At 41.3% G+C, this 27,159-nt stretch overlaps 1 protein-coding gene across 3 annotated transcripts; it reads left to right on the forward strand.

Annotated features, from left to right (window-relative positions):
- Nucleotides 1-1,513: 1,513 nt before the first annotated feature.
- LOC118953955 (uncharacterized) lies at nt 1,514-14,128 on the forward strand. Of its 3 annotated transcripts, XM_090234636.1 has the most exons (10): nt 1,514-1,902; nt 3,393-3,551; nt 3,786-3,953; nt 6,672-6,723; nt 6,943-7,117; nt 7,233-7,269; nt 7,560-7,804; nt 7,988-12,431; nt 12,558-12,636; nt 13,943-14,128. In XM_090234636.1, exons 2-10 carry the CDS (start codon nt 3,450-3,452, stop codon nt 14,095-14,097), a joined length of 5,457 nt encoding a protein of 1,818 aa, XP_090090762.1. In that variant the 5' UTR covers nt 1,514-1,902; nt 3,393-3,449; the 3' UTR covers nt 14,098-14,128. The 3 variants fall into 3 exon arrangements, with proteins under 3 accessions (XP_090090762.1, XP_090090764.1, XP_090090768.1); XM_090234638.1 differs by lacking the exon at nt 3,393-3,551 and having other exon boundaries at nt 1,726-1,902; XM_090234642.1 differs by lacking the exons at nt 1,514-1,902; nt 3,393-3,551; nt 7,233-7,269.
- The last annotated feature ends 13,031 nt before the right edge of the window (nt 14,129-27,159 follow it).

Below are 27,159 nucleotides of genomic sequence, written 5' to 3' on the forward strand. Positions count from 1 at the left end.
ATGAGCTATGTGTATGACTGTTTACATATATATATATATATATATATATATATATATATATATATATGACAGTAGCCTGGGTTTCACTGTTGGTTTGTGGTTGTTTGTTTCCGTGTGTGTGTTTGTCGCCACACGGTACTGTTTTTTTTTTTTTTTTTTTGTAGATTTCACATTATCGTTTATCGTCATGAACACTTACCATGCTGCATCTTGGTCCGATCCTTACTCCTCTTCAGACGAAGAGGAGATCTGCCGTTACACAAACGGCATAGGCAAGATGCAGTAGATGGTATAGAGTACAGTATATACATATGAGATGAGTAATGTAGGGTACGTAAACATTATATAAAGTGGCATTGTTTAAAGTGACTAGTGATGCATTTATTAGATCCAATTTTTAATTATTAAAGTGGCTAGAGATTGAGTCAGTATGTTGGCGGCAGCCACTCAATGTTAGTGATGGCTGGTTAACAGTCTGATGGCCTTGACATAGAAGCTGTTTTTCAGTCTCGGTGTCCTGTGTGAATTTAAGTATGCTCTCTCGAATTCTCTCTTTCTCTCTCTCTGAGGACCTGCGCCCTAGGACCATGCCTCAGGACTACCTGGCATGATGACTCCTTGCTGTCCCCAGTCCACCTGGCTGTGCTGCTGCTCCAGTTTCATCTGTTCTGCCTGCGGCTATGGAATCCTGACCTGTTCACCGGACGTGCTACCTGTCCCAGACCTATTATTTGACCATGGTGGTCATTTATGAACATTTGAACATCTTGGCCATGTTCTGTTATAATCTCTGCCCGGCACAGCCAGAAGAGGACTGGCCACCCCTTATAGCCTGGTTCCTCTCTAAGTTTCTTCCTAGGTTTTGGCCTTTCTAGGGAGTTTTTCCTAGCCAACGTGCTTCAACACCTGCATTGCTTGCTGTTTCGGGTTTTAGGCTGGGTTTCTGTACAGCACTTTGAGATATCAGCTGATGTACGAAGGGCTATATAAATACATTTGATTGGATTTCAATTTGTCCGTGATGTGTACGCTGAGGAACTTAAAACTTTCCACTTCTCCACTACTGTCCTGTTGATGTGGATAGGAGGGGTGCTCCCTCTGCTGTTTCCTGAAGTCCACGATCATCTCCTTTGTTTTGTTGAGCGTGAGGTTATTTTCCTGACACCACACTCCCGAGGGTGTAGCATAAGAACAGCTTCATTGGCACAATGGACAAAACTTGCACAATGTTGTAATCTAACATTTTAATATATATCGGCTTAATTTGAAAATTATGTCAGTGTTGGAGCCCCTGGCTATCCATAAATGAAAGAAAAAAAAACATGGTGCCGTCTGGTTAGCTTATTAATATAAGGAAATGTAAATGATTTATAGGTTTATAAGTATATTTTATCCAATTACATTTTTGATAGTTAAGTATATTTAAATCCAAATACTTTTAGACTATTACTCTATTTTACTGGGTGACTTTAACTTGAGTTAAAAGTAAATTTACCTTAATAGAAAATGACTCAGTCATGTATGACATTTGGGTACTGTTTCCACCACTGCACTGGTTCTGTGTATAAACCATTTAGTAATAACTTTTACCCAAAGCGATTTAGCTACGATCATGCTTGCGCTTTCCCGCAAAGTATTGTTCCTAGAGATACGGAATATGCCGCTGTTAAGTGGAAACGTTATTTCCATTTGAGTTGGTTGATCAAGGACCGAAGACTCCGTACGGAAGCTTCTGCAACGAGTCGTCTGTATCAACAGTAGCTCGTTGTGGGACGAAGCAATGGCCATGCACATACACATTTTACGTATGGGTGCTCCCGGGAATCGAATTCATAATTCTTGCGTTGCAAGCGCCATGCTGTACCAACTGAGCTACAGGACCACAGACAACAATAGCCAACGGTACGTTTCTCTCAAGATTAGAATACTTATGTTGTAGCTAGCTATACAGTAACACGTTAGCTAACGTGCTAGCCACAGTAGCTAGCCAGGGCTACAGTTTGCATCCATGCCATACTTGTGACACAGTTAATTCAGGTTTAGCTCATGTCATTTGTAATAACTGGCTCTCTGAAGTTTATTTTGCTGCCACCACGGTGAACCACTCGTATTTCTGCGTGCGCCACCCTCTTTTCTCATTTCAACTATGAATCTTCGCCTCTAACCCAACAACACATGGCATGCTTCTGTCCTCGTTTACTCAAAACTGGTTCGTAGTCGCCCTCGAGTTTTTTTCAAATTACTGCATTTGATTTGTTATTTAAAAAAATGATTTATCCTTATTTAACTAGGCAAGTCAGTTAAGAACACATTCTTATTTACAATGTTATGTATTGCTCATCATTGGTAGCATTATTTATTTGTTGTCTTATCACATTATTGTACAAAAAAACGGAAACGTAGATAATACACCAGTAGTGATTGTTTCGAGTGGTCTTTTTAGTGGTATTGGGGATCCAGTATTGCGTCGCTGATTGCATTGATTGACAGATCATCCCTGAAGTTGTTTTATTACGTAAAAGTGCATTCACATTATGACGTTGGCTGAGTTACCGTATAAAATGCGGTAGTTTATCTCTGGTAATCACTTGGTAAAGTTTTACATGATGGGAACATAGGCTCCAGCCATACACTTTAACCATGGAGGATAATAAGGTAAGCCTATGAATTGCTAACAGAGAAGCCCCATGCAGTGGTGCAGGAACCGCTGCACCGTCTTTTTTTATGCAGGACATGCCGATAGGGATGCCGCAAGTAGTGGCAGCTGGGTGGCGGTGTGGGCTAATGTTAATTATTGTACCGCTAATATTATCATTTTTAATATTGTAAAAAAAAATATGCATTATAATAACCTATGGGACTTGTTATACATCAAACCGTGCTTCTACACCTGCATTGCTTGCTGTTTGGGGTTTTAGGCTGGGTTTCTGTACAGCACTTTGAGATATCAGCTGATGCAAGAAGGGCTATATAAATAAAATTGATTTGATTTGAAATATGATCCTTGCAAAGATAACAGCAGTAGGCTATTTATCATAATTCTACCTAAATTATTATAATAATAGGTGACTCCATAACGCATTAATTACGAATCTTGATATCAGGCAATATGATCTATGTGGATTTATAGCGAAAACCTGTTCTTTAAAAAACTAAATATTGGCCATTATAAACTGGGTGTTTTGAGCCCTGAATGCTGATTGGCTGAAAGCTGTGGTATATCAGAGCATATACCACGGGTATGACAAAACATTTATTTTTACTTTTCTAATTAAGTTGGTAACCAGTTTATAATAACTGTGCGTTGTGTCATGTGTAAGAACAGCTCTTAGCTGTGGTATATTGTCCATATCCACGAGCATTTAAAGAATGGTCTAATTTTTTCCAATCAGAGTTTAAATGAGGATGATCCACATGATCATCAAAGTTTGGAAGGTCAAGTCCAGAAAATGAAGAATGATATCCTGGGTTTAAACTATCCAGAAGATAGTGAAGTGAAGGATCCCCTGCCTCAGATCGAGCTGAAGGCTGTGACAAGGAGAAAAGTTAAGGTGAGAGAATAGACTGAGGAGAGAAAGGGAAATCTGGGGTCTTACCTGTCCACACTTTAAACCTGTCCAATATGCCATATAACATGTTGTTGTGAGGTTGGAAGGTAAATTGTCCTTACAACAGACTTCCATCTCTTAATATTCAATCACCAATTGTTTACTGTAGCTCTTCTCAAAGGCCTGTATAGCAACGGCAACATACAGTAAGTATGTAATTGACTATTGTCTTTTTAGACCAAGAGGAAGACCAGTGCCAACAGGCCCACAGTTGAACAGAGCACTGATACTGATGCAGCTGAGATAGATTTTGTTGATAATCAGAATGATGAAGATGAGGATGAGGTGAAGAAGGATCCCCTGCCTCAGATGGAGCCGGATGCCGTGAAGAGAAATAAAGTCAAGGTAAGGGAATAGATTGAGCAGAGATATCTTTCATATCTATAACCTGCCCCTACAGCATGTTGTTCTGAGGAAGGTAAATTGCCCATGCAATACCCTTTTATCTCCTAATAGTAAATCTAGGGCTGACCCCATTTGTTCGACAGTTTGGTCAATAGGCTGTTGGTTGACTGGGATTTCTTAAGTTGAGCAGTCGCAAAAGTTTTTTTTCTTCATGGTGCACTTGGACACCTGTCTGATTCGCGCCTGTCTCAGTTGACTAATCCATTGCCGAGGCCACAGGGATGGCACAGTCCATCCCGCTAAAAAGTGATACTGAAATTGTATATGGTTATATTATGTTAAAATAATGGTGCAACACTAATAAATCAAATATTATTTTATAGCAAATGCGCTTTCTCCTGCATTGGATACGGTCGCTGTCTGTGGTTCTGAAACATAATCTTCAGTGCTCCGTAGAATTGCCACCCTTTCCTATGTTGCTATGTGCATAATAGCAAAGTTAACCAGCATATTGGGATTGAGAACAATGTTGCAGAGGCAGCAGCAGTAGAGACGGGGAAACAGCCCTTGCCTTAGCCTAATTGTCTAAGAAAATTGAGGAGAGAGGAAAACCAACTAAATTAGGTATATAATTAATAGCCTAATTGTTAAATGTGCCTGGCTTTGTAAATCATCCATATATATATATATATATATATATATATATATATATATATATATTACCAGTCAAAGGGGTTTTTCTTTATTTTTACTATTTTCTACATTGTAGAATAATAGTGAAGACATCAAAACTATGAAATAGCACATATGGAATCATGTAGGTATCAAAAAAGTGTTAACCAAATCAAAATCTATTTTATATTTGAGATTCTTCAAAGTTGTCACCCTTTGCCTTAATCACAGCTTTGCACACTCTTGGCATTCTCTCAACCAGCTTCATGAGGTAGTCACCTGGAATGCATTTAATAAATTAACAGGTGTGCCTTGTTAAAAATTAAGTAAAGGAATTTCTTTCCTTCTTAATGCATTTGAGCCAATCAGTTGTGTTTTGACAAGGTAGGGTTGGTATACAGAAGATAGCCCTATTTGGTAAAAGACCAAGTCCATATTATGGCAAGAACAGCTCAAATAAGCAAAGAGAAACAACAGTCCGTCATTACTTTAAGACATGAAGGTCAGTCAATCTGAAAAATTGTGCAAGTGCAAAAACCATCAAGTCGCAAAAACCATCAAGCGCTATGATGAAACTGGCTCTCATGAGGGCCGCCAAAGGAAAGGAAGACCCAGAGTTAACTCGGCTGCAGAGGATAAGTTCATTAGAGTTAACTGCACCTCACATTGCAGCCCAAATAAATGCTTCACAGAGTTCAAGTCACAGACACATCTCAACATCAATTGTTCAGAGGAGGCTGCGTGAATTAGGCCTTCATGGTCAAATTGCTGCGAAGAAAGCACTACTAAAGGACACCAATAAGAAGAAGAGATTTGCTTGGGCCAAGAAACACGAGCAATGGACATTAGATGGGTGGAAATCTGTCCTTTGGTCTGATGAGTCCAAATTCCAACAATGTCTTTGTGAGAGGAGGTGTTCAGATGATCTCCACATGTGTGGTTCCCACCATGAAGCACGGAGGAGGTGTGGGGGTGCTTTGCTGGTGACACTCTCTGTGATTTATTTAGAATTCAAGGCACACTTAACCAACATGGCTACCATAGTATTCTGTAGTGATACGCCATCCCATCAGGTTTGTGTTTAGTGGGACTATCATTTGTTTTTCAACAGGACAATTACCCAACACATCTCCAGGCTGTGTAAGAGCTATTTGACCAAGAAGGAGAGTGATGGAGGGCTGCATCAGATGACCTAACATCCACAATCACCCAACCTCAACCCAATTGAGATGTTTTGGGATGAATTGGGCCGCAGAGTGAAGGAAAAGCAGCCAATAAGTTCTCAGCATATGTGGGAACTCATTCAAGACTGTTGGAAAAGTATTCCAGGTGAAGCTGGTTGAGAGAATGCCAAGAGTGTGCAAAGCTGCCATCAAGGCAAAGGATGGCTACTTTGAAGAATCTCAAATATAAAATATATTTTGATTTGTTTAACACTTTTTGGTACCTACATGATTCCATATGTGTTATTTCATAGTTTTGATGTCTTCACTACTATTCTACAATGTAGAAAATAGTACAAATAAAGAAAAGCCTTGAATGAGTAGGTGTGTCCAAACCTTTGACCGGTACTGCATACATGTATACAGAAATAAGACAGATATAGCTTCTGTTGCCTGTTTGAGTATTTGTTTAATAGCCTACTGATTCTGTGAGCACCAAGCCTCATGCACCGGCTAAATGTTGAATTAAGCAATTTCACAGATTCGGCTGTTTTTAATCTTTGCTATGCTGTAATAATACAGTGTCACCATCGGGCTCTTTTTTGAGTCATTTGTGTGTCTTAATTATTTAATCAAACAGTGTGCTTAAAGCATCAGACAAGCTCAGTGCCTATGTAGGTGATTGTATTCAAACACATAGGGTGTGTCTGATATGGAAAAATACATTTTAATATTAGAACAGGATGTCTCTCGGTCTATAAATCATTTTTTTCGTCGGGGACAGCCCTATAATCATTCTTACCCTTGCTCTACTCAAAGGGCTGTATTGGAATGGTTTCATACAGTATCTACGTATATATCATTGACTGCATTGTCTTTTTAGACCAAGAGGACCAAGAGAAACAAAGTGGAGCAGATCACTGATACAGATGCAGGTCATAAATTAAACTCTAATTTCACTGAATGTAATCCTTTTGCATGTAAATGTGATTTAGTATGGACATCTATTGAGCAGAGGACTAATAGCAGAGTGCATAATCCTTTGTTGGGTACTTATCTTCACAAAGTACACAAAATTGGCTAATACATACTTGCCTTAGAAGGTTACATGTTTTCTGACTTCTTTACCTTGGTGAATGCTGCTTTGCACACAGGTCCCTCTACATCTGTGGAATTCTCTGGGATGACAGTTCAGGGGACATCTCACCAGGGACAATCTAATGAGTGTGTCTCCAGGGCCTGTCAGACCAGGGCTCTTGACCTCCCGCCAATCAATCCGGATGCTTTCAACCCGATTATCATCCGGTTTCTGGAAAAACTTACTGAGGAGTATGTCTAACCTTCTGTTGTAGTATTTGAATGCAATGTCATCTGGAGGATTTTATAAATTGTATGTGTGTTGGTGTGCTTTTTGGTGCTAAAAACATCTAATTATCTCCGAAAGGCAATGGAGGCAGTTAAGCATTGGCAGGATGGACCCTGTAAGTCCCTTAACCTTGAAAATTATTCATAGATATATTAATAGATATTTCTATTTCTAATTTCTAAGAAATTTAGATACAAGCCTTTTATTTATCTACAGTATCATCCACATTATCACAAACAGTTATATACAAAGAGCTTTTTAGTAGCCTACTGCTTTTCATGCTTTCCAATGTATGCCACTTTCATGATTCTCATGAACTTATGTGAGATTGTTGGTATCTCTTTGAGGAGCTTGGTTTCAGAGCCCGGCTATGCGTAATCTACCTACACTGTTTCGGTCCTACAGGTGATGAGGGCATTGCTTGCAGAGATGTGCCTGGAGATTGTGCGGTTTGTATCTGAGGCCATCCTGGAGGTCATCATCCCTGCAATTTTCCGTTTTGTACGGATATACAGCCATGTGTCTCCAGTATCCGGCAAGTCTCTGACAGAATCAGAGAGATCCTCTAGCACAAACCTGAAGGTTCGCAAGAGAGGCAGCAGCAAATCCTCAAGGTCTTGCACGGCCAAATCAAGCTCCTCTCGTAATGGGTATGTTCAGTCATTCGGTTTCATAACTATTCATAACCCATTTTGTGAAAATATGTTTTGTTATCTGTGTTACAGTTTACTCTTAATGACCAATTTAATTGATTACTGAATTATGCATTAATGTGACTACAGTATCCACTATTGAATATGGAATGCTGTATTGTTTGCTTTGTATTCTCAAAGGTCTCAGACATTGTTGCCAAATACTCAGGGAGATGGTGAGTCTATTTCATCTGAGCCACTCAGTGACTTTTTTGGGATCACTGAGGACAGTCTCCTCACTGGTGTCCAGGATTCCTTCAAAGAGTCGCTGAACAATGTCCTCTGTATCCAAAGAGAGGGCCAGGTAGACACTCAAAGTCTATCCCGGGTTATTGTTGGAGAAGTGTCAAAGAAAGTAAATTCCATCATCTCTGTGGCCATCCAAACTCCCATCTCTGGGCGAATGTCCCCTGTCATTTTTGCCAGTGGTGGTGTCTCCAGCACCAAGGTGGTTGAGGAGATGGTGTCTGGCATTTCCAACATACTTCAGATGTACATTAATGGGAAGAGTGTTGAGCAGAGTGTTGTTCTCAGAGAGGATGGTGTTGAGGTGGATATGACACATTTAACAGGACAGGTCATGACAGCCCTCAGTGGCACTGTTTTGAACTTCAGCAATAAGGAGGAAAATGAACCCGACAAGAGGGAACTGCTTTGTGTTGTTGCTGACCATATGAAGAGGCTTGAAGCTTGTAAAAGTCCTGAGGAGATGCTAAAACAAGGAGAGAGCAACCTCCATATCAAAGGTACCAAATCTAGTCTTTGTCTGTCAACACAAAGTATGGACAGACTACTCACTGAGGAGTTTCAGACCAAGGCCACTGAATCGATCCGGGAGATCGTTAAAAGATTCAGGGGTTGTGCATCATGTTGTTCTGGCACTACATCATCTAGTCCAACTCCTAGGATAGGTGAGATCAGAGACCTTATGATTGACCCTGAGGCTTCTGAGTTGGTAAGTACCTTTGTTTCAGACATGGACAATCTTACCCAGTCTATCAGGGCATCCTGCTCCCCTGCACAGAGTGAGCAGATCCTTCTTGAAAACCATCAAAGTAAGATCTGGTCTTACACTGTTGGTTGTTACTACGACATGAAAAATACGCTGAAGAGGCTCCTTACCTGTCCAGAAAAAGGGGATCTCGCAAGTACATTTGTGGAGAGCACAAAAGATTCTTTCACAATGGTTCCAACTTTGTGCCTGGACATCGGTCATTCCAGTAATGGTGAGGCTGACACATCGGACTCCATTTCTTGTAAACCACTTTTAATAACCTCCTCATCTATGAATGAACAAAAAGGACAAAGTGAGACCCCAAAACCTCTCTTGGCTCTCAAAAAGTATTTGCAAGACCAAGTTCTCCTTGACACCGCAAAAGCGATTGCCAGCCAGGTTCTAGTCTTGTATAAGACTGAGGTGATGGAGAAGTTCTCATCTTCTGTTGGAGAGTGTGATTCTGAAGAGTCTCTGGAGGCCATTCTATTTGTGGATGGCATCATGTCTGACTTGAATGATTTCACCAGTTCTTGTTCCGCCTCACCATCTGAGTTGTTAGACAGTGAACAATGTCTCTCCCATCTCACTTTTCCACTTGGTCTGCAGGACAGCACCACCAACAGTGAATCTACCCAGAGTCTTCCAGTTATAAATATGAAGAAACTCTCCAGTGTGTCTTTCCAGACAAAGGCTAGAAAGGCAGTGAGTGAAGCTCTGAGATCTGTCAACCCCTTTACAAACAGCTTACTGGGAGACTCGGAAGCATCTAAATTGCTGGACACTTTTGTAACAGATGTGGAGACTATTGTGCAGGCACATGACTCTGAAAATTTCAAAATGTCAAAAGTGAGCACCCTTTCTGCTGCTCGTATTATATATCATAGATTTCGAGAAATGCTGAGGTGGTTTCTCACTCCCTGCCAAGACTCTGTAAAGGTCATCGATGGTGTTACACCAATACATAATGAGACTCTCAAACAGGCTCCTAGTGAAAGTTTAGATTATCAGGTGACTTGTAGTAGTGATTCTCTTGAAATCCAAGCAGACCTTCAAACCTGTACCAAGGAGGTCATTAGTCAGATCCTCACTGTGTATCACTCCGAGGAATCCATGGAGGAATGCATCTCTAGCCTAAAAGGAGATACAGAAGACCTGTCCAAGCTTTTGGATGCCGTTGTTTCTCAGATTGACGTCCTTGCCGCCTCCAAATCATATTTATTTGTTTATGACTATGCTGTCAATACACAGGACAATTTGCATGGTGAGATCAACAATATTGAGGAGGAGGCATCCTCTAGAAGTCTTAAATCCACAGCCTTTGACAAACTATGTACTGAGGAGTTTCAAACTAAAGCCTCACATATGGCTGGTGGGATCCTTCAATCAGGGTTAATTGGCATTGTAAATACCAACCTTGATGGTAGAAGTGCAGACATTTGTGCAGAGTCCAGTAATGAAAGTGATGTCAAAATCCTTCAGAAGAGTGGAACTCCATCTTTGTTCACCTCTTCTCTGCACACCAATTCTGCAGCATCCAACATCGTCATAAGCATCACTAAAGACCTTAATAGCTTCACCCAGATGACTAAAATGTCTGATGCTTCAGTGTCTGGCCAGTTAGAGAGATCCCTGTCAGCTTCAACCCTTCCTGTCAGTGTTCACAACGGGGCCAATGTGAAAGAAAAGATCATTTGGCCAGGCACCGTTAACCTGTTCAACAATGTGTTCACCAAGGTCAAGGATTTTTTTGCCCAGCAACAACCGGTCCTCCTAGACAATGTGGTTGAGGCCCCCAAACATGCCGAATCCATATGCAGAACAGCTACTTCTACACAAATGACTTACAGTGAACATGAAGGCAGCCACACCAGCATGGTAAATTATTCCAAAACCTTAATTAGTCAGACTCTGATGACAATCCAGAGGAGAGTGTCTATGTCAGAGAGGATGAGCACCTCAGAGAAAGGCCTCTTGACTCGTTCCATCGTGGGCTCCATGTTGGAGGATGTTGACATGGTGAGAACTGATGGAAATGAGATACACCGGCCATCCTCCTCAAAGTCCTCCCTGTCCATCACCTCTGCCATGACCAGAGGGTCCCAGAGTGATTTTACAAATTCTCTTCCAGGCACTCCAGTCCCCAATGAGTGGCCTGTTGAAATCTATTGTCCTATCATTAGGAGTTCGGTCATTGATATGAGTGACTCCTCAACTCATTCACAAGGGTTAACAAATTACACAAGGCAAACCATTTCTGCCATAGTTGACACTGTTATGGAGGTCATTCCAAGAGAAGATACGGAACACATAGCAACTGCAGATGATGTCACTTCTTTTACAAGAAGACTTGCGAGACTCAGCCCCAGGGACGGTCTTCAGAACTTCTCACATGAGCTCACTGACAAAGTTTATGAGCTCATAAAAAGTCACAACACCCCCCAGGCTCTTTTTGTGCCAGCTGGCAAGAGCGTGTCTGACTCTATTCTTTTGAAGCTGAAGACAGGATTGAATGCTTCTGAAGAATCCAGGGAGTTTCCATCTGACCTTGTGTACTCCTTTGCTACGGAGTCAATAAAACGTCTGCTACAGCAGATTGTCTTCTGGCTTCCTCCACCATCACAAGGATCCGATTTCTGCCAAACTGTCATCTCTGATGGTTCTCTGCAGGACACAAGTCAGCTTATCCCGAGCTCTTCTGCCATCTCCATTAGTTCCTCACAGGTTTACTGTGACACAAAGAGCCTTTTCACCAATATAATGGTCAATCAGGTCATGGATACCTGTTCTGTGGCCTCCAGTTCATCAGAAGAATTATCAGAGTTGATGAACATAATCAATGGGTTGTCCCCAACTGATGCTGGAACACTTGACTCTGACAGACCGGCTCTCATGACCACTAGCCGTCAGTCTAGTGCCAAATCATTGCCTAGAACCTCTCTGTCTGGCAGCAGCACACACAACGGTGGAACTGTGGATATTCAAGTTTTAGGAGAGGTGGAATCCAAGATGGACAACAAAGATCTGGAGATGTGTAGTGTCTCTGTGTATCCATCAACTCCATCAGCCATGGACTCTGATACACATGCATCATTTGACTCCACTAGCAATGACTACACCTCTTTGGTACTTTTACTGATTGTTAGATTGCTGTCAATGATCACCCCTATCACATTACTGGAATCCTCTGACATTGGTGAAACATCAAGAGTTCTCACAAAGAGGATTCTGTCTGAGTTCTGTGGCACCTCAGGCCTTGAACCAACTCAAGCCTACCCCCAGAATCTGAAAATCAAAAAGATTTTCAAGGCTGTCTACAAGGGGCTTCTTCAAGAATTTGGGTCAGAGAAGATGCTCCAGGTTGCAATGAAGTCAACGGATTATGCATTTGACGATGCCCTGGTCAAATCATTAACTAGGGAACTACTAACTAAATGCAATGAGGCTAGCTCTTCACCTCCCTCCATGACCCAGTTGTCATCACACAATGCACTTGGCAGTGACGAGGTAGGTAATTCTGGGCTTCCAACAACTGGTAGAAAGGAAAAGAAGAGAGGAAGATTCAGCTCTCTCTGTGGACTCAACCCAAAGGTACATATGTCATCAAAATACAAATTATAAAGATTATTTTTATTCATTACGTACAGTATGATGGTAAACACTGATACCTTTTGTGTGCAATTTCTCCTACTGTACAAATGACTGTTTGTTACCCAGTGTACAAAGAAGGTCAACAAGAAGAACCACTGCATTCCAACACCTTCCCAGAACCAGACCCCTGCCGTCAGTGAAACAGGTAAGTCAATACACTCAAATGTGTACTAAACAAAAATATAAACGCAACATGCAACAATTTCAAAGATTTTATTGAGTTACAGTTCATATAAGGAAATCAGTCAATTTAAATACGTTCATTAGGCCCTTATCTATAGATTTCACATGACTGGGAATACAGATATGCATCTGTTTGTCACATATACCTTAAAAAAAGGTAGGGGCATGGATCAGAAAACCAGTCAGTGTCTGGTGTGATCACCATTTGCCTCATGCAGTGTGACACTTCTCCTTCGCATAGAGTTGATCAGGCTGTTGATTGTGGCCTATGGAATGTTGTCCCACTCCTCTTCAATAGCTGTGCGAAGTTGTTGAATATTGGTGGGAACTGGAACACGCTGTTGTACACGTCAATCCAGAGCATCACAAACATGCTAAATGGGTGACATGTCTGGTGAGTATGCAGGCCTTTCGATACATTACCATGCACATGAGGTGATGGTGGTGGATGAATGGCACGACAATGGGCCTAAGGATCTCGTGACGGTATCTCTGTGCATTCAAATTGCCATTGATAAAATGCAATTGTGTTCGTTGTCCGTAGATTATGCCTGCCCACCCCATAACCCTACAGCCAACACGACGCCATATACTTGGTCTATGGTTGTGAGGCCGGTTGGACATACTGCCAAATTCTCTAAAACGGCATTGAAGGCGGCTTATGGTAAAGAAATAAACATTTAATTCTCTGGCCACAGCTCTGTTGGACATTCCTGCAGTCAGCATGCCAATTGCACGCTCCCTCAAAACAAGTCAACCAGCGTTTTTCCTTGCTCCTATTTTTCTCAGTCTCTGAGACATCTGTGGCATTATGTGGTGTGACAAAACTGCACATTTTAGCGTGGCCTTTTATTGTCTCCAGCACGAGTTGCACCTTTGTAATTAACCCACACGAGTCTAAGCCCTGTCTAGGCCGAGGGGTTTGTATCGGCCTTACTGCTATTTGCCCATACAAACGCATTGAATAACAGATTCACTACATGGAACTGAAGTGTCTGTCTTAAATTTGAGAGATATAAGTTGACGAATATATATATATATATATATTGCATGTTTTTATCCCCTTCTTTTTGGCACTAAGCCCTGGGGGGGGGGCATATGTAACACTTCTGCGTTAAATAGGCGGATTGAGACTGCTAGGCTACCTGCCGGCCTACATTTGTAAATTATGTAGAATATTACAATTTAAATAATAATAATGCAATACTAATTATTCACACTAACTAGGGTCAGTTAAAGAAAATGTTATGTTTACATTTTTTTTTCAGCAATTGTCAAAGATCAAGAATCCTGCCAAACAGAGAGTGTATGCTCCACCAAGAAGAAACCAAGGAAGCGTTCGCTCATTTCCAGGATGTTTTCAGCTATAGGCAAAGCCTTTTCCAGTCCCTTTACTTCCTGCTATAAAAGGAAGAGCACCTAATCTATATTTCAAAATAAATATTTGAAATTAACATAATTGCATTAATTCTTCATGTTGAGTGTTTTTCATTATATATTATTGGATGATATAAAGTGTAGTAGTAGAAGTTGTATAGTTGACTATATTACTTTTACTTTTAAGATACATTTAAAAAAATAAGAATAGTGTGCACTTCTAGGTACAGTTGAAGTCTGATGTTTACATACACCTTAGCCAAATACATTTAAACTCAGTTTTTCACAATTCCTGACATTTAATCCTCGTAAAAAAATCCCTGTCTTAGGTCAGTTAGAATCATCACTTTATTTTAAGAATGTGAAATGTCAGAATAATAGTAGAGAGAATGATTTATTTCAGCTTTTATTTCTTTCATCACGTTCCCAGTGGGTCAGAAGTTTACATACACTCAATTAGTATTTGGTAGCATTGCCTTTAAATTGTTTAACTTGGGCCAAACGTTTCGGGTGGCCTTCCACAAGCTTCCCACAATAAGTTGACTGAATTTTGGCCCATTCCTCCTGACAGAGCTGGTGTAACTGAGTCAGGTTTGTAGGTCTCCTTGCTCGCACAAGATTTTTCAGTTCTGCCCACAAATTTTCTATAGGATTGAGGTCAGGGCTTTGTGATGGCCACTCCAATACCTTGACTTTGTTGTCCTTAAGTCATTTTGCCACAACGTTGGAAGTATGCTTGTCCATTTGGAATACCCACTTGCGACCAAGCTTTAACTTTCTGACTGATGTCTTGAGATGTTGCTTCAATATATCCACATCATTTTTGTGGCTATCAAATAAAACTATAAATAATCTTATCTAAGTCCTTTACAATTTTAGGGGGTAAGTCAAGTGATAACGAGACATAAACCAACCTGGATAACCCTTCAGCTTTGGATAATAAAACCCGACCATATAACTAAATATCTCTCATCAACCAGAGGTTCAATTTCTTCTTTGTTTTCTCAATGGGGTTAAAGTTCAATTCACTCGTGTTTTCGTCCTTGCATATAACAATTTCAAGATAAGTAACTGTCACTATCGTCGTAGTGAATACATACTTTTAATGTAAGACGAATGAACACAAAGTACACTAAACAAACAAAACAACAACACGACCGTGACCGCTATCAACACTGCGTGCAAACATGCAACATCACATAGACAATCACCCACAAATGACCCAAGGAATATGGCAGCCTAAATATGGTTCCAAATCAGTGACAACGATAAACAGCTGCCTCTAATTGAGAACCAATCTAGGCAATCATAGACATACAAAACACCTAGACCTGTAAACAACACCATAAACATACAAAAACCCTAGACAGGACAAAACACAGCAAACCACCCCTTGTCACACCCTGACCTAACCAAAATAATAAAGAAAACAAAGTGGTTGACAAATTATATATATTTTTTTTTGATACAATTGCAAATAACATTGTACCATAGATTGGTAAAAACAAATAGCCATCAAGCTAACATTAAGTGTCAGTGCGAATTTCCCTGCCATAAAATAAATATATATACAGTGGGGCAAAAAAGGATTTAGTCAGCCACCAATTGTGCAAGTTCTCCCACTTAAAAAGATGAGAGGCCTGTAATTGTCATCATAGGTACACTTCAACTATGACAGACAAAATGAGAAAAAAAAATCCAGAAAATCACATTGTAGGATTTGTAATGAATTCATTTGCAAATTATGGTGGAAAATAAGTATTTGGTCACCTACAAACAAGCAAGATTTCTGGCTCTCACAGACCTCTCTTCTTTAAGAGGCTCCTCTGTCCTCCACTCGTTACCTGTATTAATGGCACCTGTTTGAACTTATTATCGGTATAAAAGACACCTGTCCACAACCTCAAACAGTCACACTCCAAACTCCACTATGGCCAAGACCAAAGAGCTGTCAAAGGACACCAGAAACAAAATTGTAGACCTGCACCAGGCTGGGAAGACTGAATCTGCAATAGGTAAGCAGCTTGGTTTGAAGAAATCAACTGTGGGAGCAATTATTAGGAAATGGAAGACATACAAGACCACTGATAATCTCCCTCGATCTGGGAAGCAAGATCTCACCCGTGGGGTCAAAATGATCATAAGAACAGTGAGCAAAAATCCCAGAACCACACGGGGGGACCTAGTGAATGACCTGCAGAGATCTGGGACCAAAGTAACAAAGCCTACCATCAGCAAGGGCATTGAAGATGAAACGTGGCTGGGTCTTTCAGCATGACAATGATCCCAAACACACTGCCCGGGCAACGAAGGAGTGGCTTCGTAAGAAGCATTTCAAGGTCCTGGAGTGGCCTAGCCAGTCTCCAGATCTCAACCCCATAAAAAATCTTTGGAGGGAGTTTAAAGTCCGTGTTGCCCAGCAACAGCCCCAAAACATCACTGCTCTAAAGGAGATCTGCATGGAGGACTGGGCCAAAATACTAGCAACAGTGTGTGAAAACCTTGTGAAGACTTACAGAAAACGTTTGACCTCTGTCATTGCCAACAAAGGGTATTTAAAAGTATTGAGAAACTTTTGTTATTGACCAAATACTTATTTTCCACCATCATTTGCAAATAAATTCATAAAAAATCCTACAATGTGATTTTCTGGATTTCTTTCCCCTCATTTTGTCTGTCATAGTTGAAGTGTACCTATGATGAAAATTACAGGCCTCTCATCTTTTTAAGTGGGAGAACTTGCACAATTGGTGGCTGACTAAATACCTTTTTGCCCCACTGTATATAAAAAGTTTGGCTCACACAAACAATGCTCTCTAAGTTTTATCAGATGCAAATAAAACTTAGTCCTGCACAACTCACTTGATAAATCCAGCAGTCAACAAACTAGGCATCAGCGTGAATTTCCCTTCCATTAACAAAAGCCTTAGCTCACGCAAAGTATGCACTTTTCCCTTACTTCCTTCCTCTCTCAATCATCGGCCACAGACTATTCCGAGCTTCTTTGTCAAATGCTGTCAGATCCTCCTTGAACCTCAGGTTGTTCTTCTTTAAAAATAAATGTTTCTTTGCACTTTTCCATGTCATATCCCTCGCTGTCCTGGAGATGTATCTCATGACCACTGGTTGTTTTCGCCATCTCTCAGCCTACCCAGGCCTTTGCACTACATCCAGAGAACCTGCAACAACATTTCGCTCCTCCTATTACCCTGCAAATGCCCTTCACTCTTGCTTCGATGTTCTCAGCAGATTTTTCTACTATTCCATAAATTCGAAGACTCCATCTCCGACTACCGCTCCCGCTTTGCAACCTGAATGTTCAATGTTGCGTTCCGCTGCTTCAGAGTTTTTACTTCCTCAGCATTGAAATCAATCGATTTCATCAGCTTAAATATACTGACAGTGTTCTTTTACACCAAATTCATGAAGTTATCTGCGCTCTCTTTGATTTTAGCCGTGAGGATGCGGACGATGTTGTCCTGTAGCTGGCTCATTGATGGTTCACTTCTCCTCAGCTTCTTTGGAAGTTGCTCCTTGGTTGGGGTATTCAGGTATGAATCGCATTCACCCCCCTTTTTTACACTGCAAGCATATGAGTGAGTTTCAACAATGCCTCTTTTCTCCTTGGAAGTTTCAACATCCATTATCTCAGCAACAGTTTGGTCATGTCCTGATTACATGCTTCGAGCTATGAAGACGTTAGCAGGCTAACTTAACTACACACGCTGAAACTTTTCGATAGCTAGCTTGTTCGTTGGAACTCGTCAAAAATATTTGTCAATGGTTTGATTAATTACAAAATGATTCATTGTATGGTTAGATATCATTTTTTGTGAAAACGAAAAACAAATTGCAATTGCAGTCTAAAACTCTAAACTTTATCAGAAAACCCCAAAATTGTTCCTCAGCTAGAAATGTTCCACCTTCTCATGTCGCCATCTTGACAATGTCACTGATTTCATGGAGCTCTCCTGCGCATCATTTACTTCACAAAATCCCGCAAATTTGAAAGCGGAAGAAATAAACATTGTGAGATTGTAAATATGTGTGAGAGTCAGAGATTTGAAAGCAGACGCTTTCATCCAAAGCAATGTACAGTAATGCGTACATACATTTTACTTTTGGGTGGCCCAGGGAAATTAGACTTTTTTTCAAGCTTTTCTAAGCAATTTTTGTATCTCTTTCTTTGTAATACTGTATGTATTCAATCATTTCGAATTGGTCACTTCCCACTGGGCACATACATCAATTCAATGTTTATTCCATATTGGTTCAACGTAATTTAATTGAAATTACATGGATATTGTGTCACAGTGAATTTTTAAATCTGCAGTCAATTTAATTATGTTTTCATGATTCTGACATTTCACATATGATCCTCATAGGATTAGGCTACATAATTACAGTGGTGCAGTAAATGTAATGTCAATTCAATACGATGGTGCATATACTGTACATATAGCCATTATAGCTATTAAACCCATGTTCAGTGACTGTAATCTGTGACCCAAGTGGCCTAATATGTTTGTGACGTTCCATGGAACCCACGGTATTGTTTAAAACTAGATTCAGATTGGCTTGCAGGTCATTCTACAGTGTAAATTATAAATGAAAACGTGTTTTTATATCAGTGTTACAGATTCACAATACCGAGCGTGTCTCAACCCGTACCGCGCTTTTATCTGCCTAAAGGTATCTTCAAGCACGACTGGATAGGCCTTTTGGATAAGTTTGTCCAAGGTAAGGACATGCATCAAGCTATAGCCTACTTTTAATGTTTTACTTCCGGACTAAAGTTACTCCAGTCAAGTGATTAATCGTAAGAGTTGGTGGTTTTGACTGAGCAGTCCAATGGCCAATGCTGTTTTTGGACTATGAGACCCTCGGCTATATACTATGATGAGCCAATAACATGCATAGATTATCCATTAGGCATTGCACAAATCAGTGTCTAGGTCAGAATATAACGTTGCTACTTCCGTCAACTCAAGTTACTCAAGTCAAGTGATTAATCGTAAGAGTTAGTTGTTTTGACTGTCAAAACAAATAACTTTGATGGAATATTCCAAATTACAATTGCAATTATTCATCACAAATTCACAATATTACTTGTATTTCAATGATTCATCCAGGCCCAAGACATAAAGTCTCCTGAAAGCTGTGTAGCAATTATTCCATTGCTGACCCATAGGATGGTAATCACATACATGATTGGCTTAATCTAGAATCATGGATACCTTTCATGTGAGTATTCACACACCAGATTTTTTTTACATACCTCAGAAGGAAGATACCTCAATATCTGGAAGCACTGTCTCATGTACAATTGTTAATGCTATCTTTGAAATTTCTAACAAAATGTTGACTTGATCGTTTCATCAAGACCTTCTCATCACAAGTTGGAACAAGTGGTCAACATTGGGACAATGCAGCCATAAATAACATGGAACAATATTTTCATGGAGGTAAGCACTACACTTCTGATGGGTTTAAAGATTGTATTACATTATCTAATAGTGTGAAAGTAAACCCCAGCTGTTATTCTTTTCACAGGGAAGGACAATCTCCATTATGCCATGAACGTTTCATTGCTGAACAACCATGGATATTTTTTCCTCTCATTTGGCTCCCGTTCCTCCAACAGTGTGCAAGATCTGCCAGCAGAGCTCACTGGAGCAGGGAGACATCCCGTCATCCTTTTGGCGCCTGACAAAGTACAATTTTTTTCTTCTAAATAACACTATAGTAATGTAACGGATGTAAAACGGCTAGCTTAGTTAGCGGTGGTGCGCGCTAAATAGCGTTTCAATCGGTGACGTCACTTGCTCTGAGATCTTGAAGTAGTAGTTCCCCTTGCTCTGCAAGGGCCGTGGCTTTTGTGGAGCGATGGGTAACGATGCTTCCTGGGTGACTGTTGTTGTGTGCAGAGGGTCCCTGGTTCGCGCCCGGGTATGGGCAAGGGGACGGTCTAAAGTTACATTGATGCTGTTGACCCGGATCACTGGTTGCCACGGAAAAGGAGGAGGTCAAAAGGGGGGTGAGTGTAATGGGATGTGAAACCCTAGCTTAGTTAGCGGTGGTGCGCGGTAAATAGTGTTTCAATTGGTGACGTCACTTGCTCTGAGACCTTGAAGTAGTGGTTCCCCTTGCTCTGCAAGGGCCGCGGCTTTTGTGGAGCGATGGGTAACGATGCTTCGTGGGTGACTGTTGTTGATGTGTGCAGAGGTATGGTTCGCGCCCGGGTATGGGCGAGGGGACGGTCTAAAGTTATACTGTTACAGTAACATCTTCTGCACAAAGTTACATTTAAGTGAGAACGAATCCTAAAGATGGTCCAATGGGCCTGATCTGAAGCTTCTCGTCATCTCAGTATGTTGAACCACCTGATTTCTTGCAGGCTTGAGATTCAGATCCTGCTGAACGATGTTAAGCATTCGATTAACCACATGCAGGGGACGCTGAACACCATGCAGGGGCAGTGTATTGAGTTGCAGACTGCCATGTCTAAGGTAGTGTCAGATGAGTCTCAGATACAGAATAAGTCTATGATGTTATGGTGATAATGATTGAGATGGTGATTATAATAATGGTGACTAGCGGTACCCCACCCACATTGGATCTGATTTATTCAATTCAATGCAATTCAATCTTTGAGGACTGCAACCATAGAAATACAATTTCTTTACACTAATAATAAGCTATTGTCAACTTCCCGTCTATGCTTATCTTGCTCATTGCTCACTGTCAATTGCTCACTGTTACCCTATGTGTGCGTGCAACTATTATTGATTTCTCACAGAAAAATAATTTGGTTGCAAATGTACCTGGGGCCATATAAATAATTGTTAGGCTACTCATTTTGAATCCACCGGTGGCAACTTGTGTGACCATAAAAGTCTGTGTGCGACTGGGCACAGTCAAATAATTTGGTTACTGACCTGCCCTACATCATTCAAGTCGAACTAGGAAATTCTGACATTTCTGACTCACTAACTCGTTATGGAATGATGATTTTAAGTTTCCCATTTGTGAAGTATCAGAATCAACCAGTAGGAAGCTCTACGCTAATAACGTACATTCATTTTAACTCTGAGGTTCCAAGTTTCCGATGGGATGTGAATGCGTCAATAATTGCTATGGTAATTTTGAATGTTCAGTCAGTGAGCATTATGGGTAATTATCCTACATACTTACATCAAATACTTTATGATAGCATCATCTCCTGTAGTAACAGTGCCATTCCAAACACAATAAATGTAAAAATGAACAAAGATAAAAAATATTGCTGAAGTGAAGAAAATCAGCTCACAATTGTAGGAGGAAATGTCCCTGCAGCAGGGAGGCTTACGGTATTATAATATATTGTAGATAACATTAATAGAATTTGTGTATTTACAGTATCAGTACACATACAAATGAAAGTATATGCTAGGAATTGATATACACTGAGTGAACAAAACATTAAGAACACCTATTGAGTTTCCCCCCTTGGTGGTGGATCATTGTTGATACTCAGGGAAAAGTGTTGAGCGTGAAAAACCCAACAGCATGGCAGTTCTTGACACAAACTTCTACCATACTCTGTTCAAAGAGACTTAAATATTTGGTCTTGCCCATTCACCATCTGAATGACACACATACACAATCCATGTCTCAATTGCCTTACAATATATTTTTTAACCTGTCTCCTCTTTATCTTTACTGATTTAAGTGGATTTAACTAGTGACATCCATAAGGAATTATAGCGTTACCTGGATTCACTTGGTCGGCATATGTCATGGAAAGAGCAGGTTTGAATGTTTTATACACTCAGTGTAACTCATTGGCACTGAAATAAGATATTTGCAACCATTAACTGGGGCCTTGTTGAGCCTTATCTAGGTAAGTAATTGACAAAGTATTATTTTGATGTATGGAAAAAACATGGTATGCAATTCCTATGTAGAGAAGGTTCTCTCTGGTAGTTGTTCAATATGACTTCAACTTTTACAGGGCACTCTTGTAAAATAGATGTTTAATCTCAGTGTGACTCCGTTTAAATAAAAGTTTAAAAAAGAAAAACACAAACACAGGATATGGGGTACACATGGTATCACATCATTACATATTAGGCCCACTGCACCTGTATTCCAGCATCTGGAATTGACTCAACATGTTTACAGTGGGGGATCAATACATGTGGAGGAATAGGTGGCTGTCGAATGTATGATTCTGATATGTACAGGTAAGTTTATATTCAAAGCATTAAAATTGGGATGTTTCCCACTTATTTACACAACCTACTCCACACTTGCAAAGTGAACGTTTATAGAAACTTTCTGAACTTAAGTAGTAAACCGAAGAAAAGCAGAATTGAGTCCAATTATAATGCAAATCATTTAATGGTCTATGGTTCAATCCCATTTCTGATGGTCTGATGAATAATTAATATTGTTCCTCCTCTTCCTTGTGGCAGGCGCAGCAGCACACTGCCCTCCAAAGCCTGCAAAATAATTGCCGGACTGCCCCTTTCCTAGCTCTGCATGGAACATCCAGTGTCACGTCCTTGGTGACGTGTGGGGTGACATCCGAGATGACCACAGCAACATCCTCTGGAAAGGGAAAAAAGAGGAACAGAATGTAAACAAATGCAAACCGTAGCTTCTAAACACTGGCCAGTTGAAAGGTTCTACTAAGATGTCATGACAAACGGCACCTGTCAGAGTGCTCTAAGTGTTACTCACCTGCTTGGATGTCAGCTGGCAGAGTGGCGAAGACGGCCATCGTGAGAGTCCTTTCTTCAGGTGTGACGTCCACAACCTCCAAGAGGGAAGAGATGGGCTCTGCCTCTGTATTAGGGGTGATGTCCACCACATTCAGGTTGGAAAAAGCCGGGTCTGCCTCTGTATTAGGGGTGATGTCCACCACATTCAGGTGGAAAGAAGCCGGATCTGCCTCTGTATTAGGGGTGATGTCCACCACATTCAGGTGGGAAGAAGCCGGGTCTGTGTTATGGGTGACAACAATCCTGGTGAGCTCTACTACTACAAGGCACCTAGATGTCATCGGAACAGGCATCTGTCAGAGTGCTCAGTCATTGCTACTCACCTGCTTGGATGCCAGCTGCTAGTGTGGTGGAAACGGCCACCGCGAGGACAGGGGGGACTGGTAGGGTGGCTGCAGGGGGCTGGAAGCAGCTCTGCACCTCGTCCGCCACAAAGGCACAGACAGAGCTCATATGAAAAGGGCTCTGGAGGTCATCCACGGAGAAGGACTGACTGATTCTCCCGAGGATTGACCACAGAGTCAAAAGCAGCAGCCCGGGAGAAAGGGATGTGAGGGGAAGGGTCCTTTAACATGCAGGAGGAGAGCTTCTCCACTACGGCCGCCACCATGCCCACGGCCATTATAAGGATTGGGTGCTCTGAATGTCCTTACTCTGGCTGCAGCCACAGGGCCAGGAGGAGCCAGGGCACCACCTCCACCACCACCTGAGATGGGCTGAGCAGGTTGCTACGGGGCTCTTTGGACTGCTTGCCCAGAATGCTTCTCACAGCTCTTTCCACGATGCTGTGGACCTTAGGATCGCTGAAATCAACAAAAGGAGAAGACAAAGCTAAACGATGTGCAATGTGCTCACATAGAACACTGTCTTAGTCTGTTTCTGCGTAGTTCCAGATATGTAGATAAATGGATCAAGTCATATGCAGGGCAGTACATGGAACTCACATGTCAGCTGGCGAGGTGGGGTGCATGGAGCGGCGGAGCGGCGGAGCTTGCAGAAAGCCTCGTGCTCTATGTCCATCATTTTTAGGCAAGTGTTTACTTCCCAGGCCTGCAGTATGAAACAGGAGGTCCCATTAGTGTAATTTCACAACAGATCTATTCTGCTGTGCTAACTCGTTGTTGAAATGCTCACTAACTTGTAGTATGTCTCTAACTCTCATTCTCTTACCAGCCGAGCGAGGTCGTTTCTCTCCTCCAGGGTTTCCTTCCACACCCTTCAAATAAAACAGAGCAATTCAACTTTCCTGTCTTCTGATTTTTCTGTTGTTTATTTTACCCACACCTCCTGGAGTGCTGCTGGTGGCAGGGAATGGCAGTGAAGGTGAGTGCTGACGTGGTACTCACCTCTCCCTAAGGGATTTTTTGCCCTGAGACACCAACCAGTTCCTCATGTGCTCTGTGGTGACATGGGGCGGGACCTGGCCTTGACTCTGGAGCAGCAGATAGTGGACCATGAGCTTCTTCTGCAAGATGAGGTAAGGTTGTTAGACCGTGCCACAAAATACCATATCATGTGCTTTCAGAAGGGCCTCTCTCAACATTTCACATCTGCTCATGCCTCACAATTTGCAAGTGACATTAAGAACGCTTATGACCACCTTCTCTAAACTGTCTTGAAATACAACTTTGTTGTTTATGTTTTTGTGGGATGAATCTTACCTGTTTATTGTAATATATTTCCTCCCAGCAGGCCTGCAGAGTCTGAAAATAAAGGCTGCTTCTACAGAATTAATTTGAAGATGATGAAAATAATGCTTGTTATACACAGGCATTTACAGTATGCTGAAATTAATTTCTCTTAAGACTATCTTTGTGGGACCATAAGTGAACTCCGGAATGCACCAAACCCTATCTGTCCGGTCCTCTGGCAGTCTATGGGGGTGCCACAGGGTTCAATTCTCGGGCCGACTCTTTTCTCTGTATATATCAATGATGTTATTCTTGCTGCGGGCGATTCCCTGATCCACCTCTACTCAGACGACACCATTCTATATACTTCCGGCCCGTCCTTGGACACTGTGCTATCTAACCTCCAAACGAGCTTCAATGCCATACAACACTCCTTCCGTGGCCTCCAACTGCTCTTAAACGCTAGTAAAACCAAATGCATGCTTTTCAACCGTTCGATGCCTGCACCCGCACGCCTGACTAGCATCACCACCCTGGATGGTTCCGACCTTGAATATGTGGACATCTATAAGTACCTAGGTGTCTGGCTAGACTGTAAACTCTCCTTCCAGACTCATATCAAACATCTCCAATCGAAAATCAAATCTAGAGTCGGCTTTCTATTCCGCAACAAAGCCTCCTTCACTCACGCCGCCAAACTTACCCTAGTAAAACTGACTATCCTACCGATCCTCGACTTCGGCGACGTCATCTACAAAATTGCTTCCAACACTCTACTCAGCAAACTGGATGCAGTTTATCACAGTGCCATCCGTTTTGTCACTAAAGCACCTTATACCACCCACCACTGCGACCTGTATGCTCTAGTCGGCTGGCCCTCGCTACATATTCGTCGCCAGACCCACTGGCTCCAGGTCCTCTACAAGTCCATGCTAGGTAAAGCTCCGCCTTATCTCAGTTCACTGGTCACGATGGCAACACCCACCCGTAACACGCGCTCCAACAGGTGTATCTCACTGATCATCCCTAAAGCCAACACCTCATTTGGCCGCCTTTCGTTCCAGTTCTCTGCTGCCTGTGTCTGGAACTAATTGCAAATATCGCTGAAGTTGGAGACTTTTATCTCCCTCACCAACTTCAAACATCTGCTATCTGAGCAGCTAACCGATCGCCTCATCCCCATACTGTTTTTATTTATTTTATTTTCTGCTCTTTTGCACACCAATAGCTCTACCTGTACATGACCATCTGATCATTTATCACTCCAGTGTTAATCTGCAAAATTGTAATTATTCGCCTACCTCCTCATGCCTTTTCCACACAATGTATATAGACTCCTTTTTTCTACTGTATTCTACTGTATGTATAATTGTTTACTCCATGTGTAACTCTGTGTTGTCTGTTCACACTGCTATGCTTTATCTTGGCCAGGTCGCAGTTGCAAATGAGAACTTGTTCTCAACTAGCCTACCTGGTTAAATAAAGGTGAAATAAAATAAAATAAAATAAATCCATGGTAAGATGGGGAAGAAATGCAGCGCTATCGATTTACGGGATGCTCTAGAGATGACAAGAATGACTTAAAGTCGCGAATGATCAATGACTGCAATAGTGTTCCATGGAGAAATGTAATGTGTAGAACCTGTATAATTGTAACGGTTTTTCTCCTCTTCGTTAGAAGAGGAGAGGCGAGAAGGATCGGAGGACCAATATGCGGGGTGGTAAGTGTCCATGGTTCTTTTAATAGGTAATATTCAACATGAACACAACTGAATACAAAAACAATAAACGCGGAACGAACGAAAACCCAAACCAGTACCGTGTGGTGAAAAACACAGACACGGAAACAAACACCCACCAACAAACAGTGTAACCCAGGCTACCTAAGTATGATTCTCAATCAGAGACAACTAATGACACCTGCCTCTGATTGAGAACCATACTAGGCCGAAACATAGAAATCCCAAAATCATAGAAAAACACACATAGACTGCCCACCCCAACTCACGCCCTGACCATACTAAATAATGACAAAACAAAGGAAATAAAGGTCAGAACGTGACAATAATTGGGTATGCTTCTATGTCTTTTTTTCGTATATGAGGACGTAGGAGCCCGTCCCGATTCATGACGCGATTATCCAGGTGCATGTTTTGGTGTTTGGAAGGTATCCGTATAAGTCTCCATGGCACGTATCACTTCGTTGTCTTGTTGGTAATAGTAAAAATGCTAGACAGTCCACATTGTAATGGTATATATGACCCCCTTTTAAAGAGTCGCTCATTTATCACTTTCTTGCAGATACACAGTGCCTTCAGAGAGTGTTCATGCCCCTTAACTTATTCCTCATTTTGTTTTCTTACAGCCTGAATTCCAAATGGATTAAAAAAATATATATATTTTTTTTTTATCATCTCACCCAGCTACAGACAATACCCCATAATAACAAAGTGAAAATATGTTTATTATTTTTTCTCAAATGTATTGAAAATGAAATACAGAAATATCAAATTTACATAAGTATTCACAATACATAGAATCACCATTGGCAGTTAGAATCACCGTTGGCAGTTGTCACACCCTGGTCAAAGTATTTTGTGTTTCTTTATTTATTTGGTCAGGCCAGGGTGTGGCATGGGTTTTTGTATGTGGTGTGTATTTATGGGGATTGTAGCTAGTGGGGTGTTCTAGCTAAGTCTATGGCTGTCTGAA

The sequence above is a fragment of the Oncorhynchus mykiss genome, chromosome 1 (genome assembly GCF_057628025.1).
Source record: "Oncorhynchus mykiss isolate SJ-2025 chromosome 1, ASM5762802v1, whole genome shotgun sequence".
In the NCBI taxonomy this organism is placed as follows: Eukaryota; Metazoa; Chordata; class Actinopteri; order Salmoniformes; family Salmonidae; genus Oncorhynchus; species Oncorhynchus mykiss.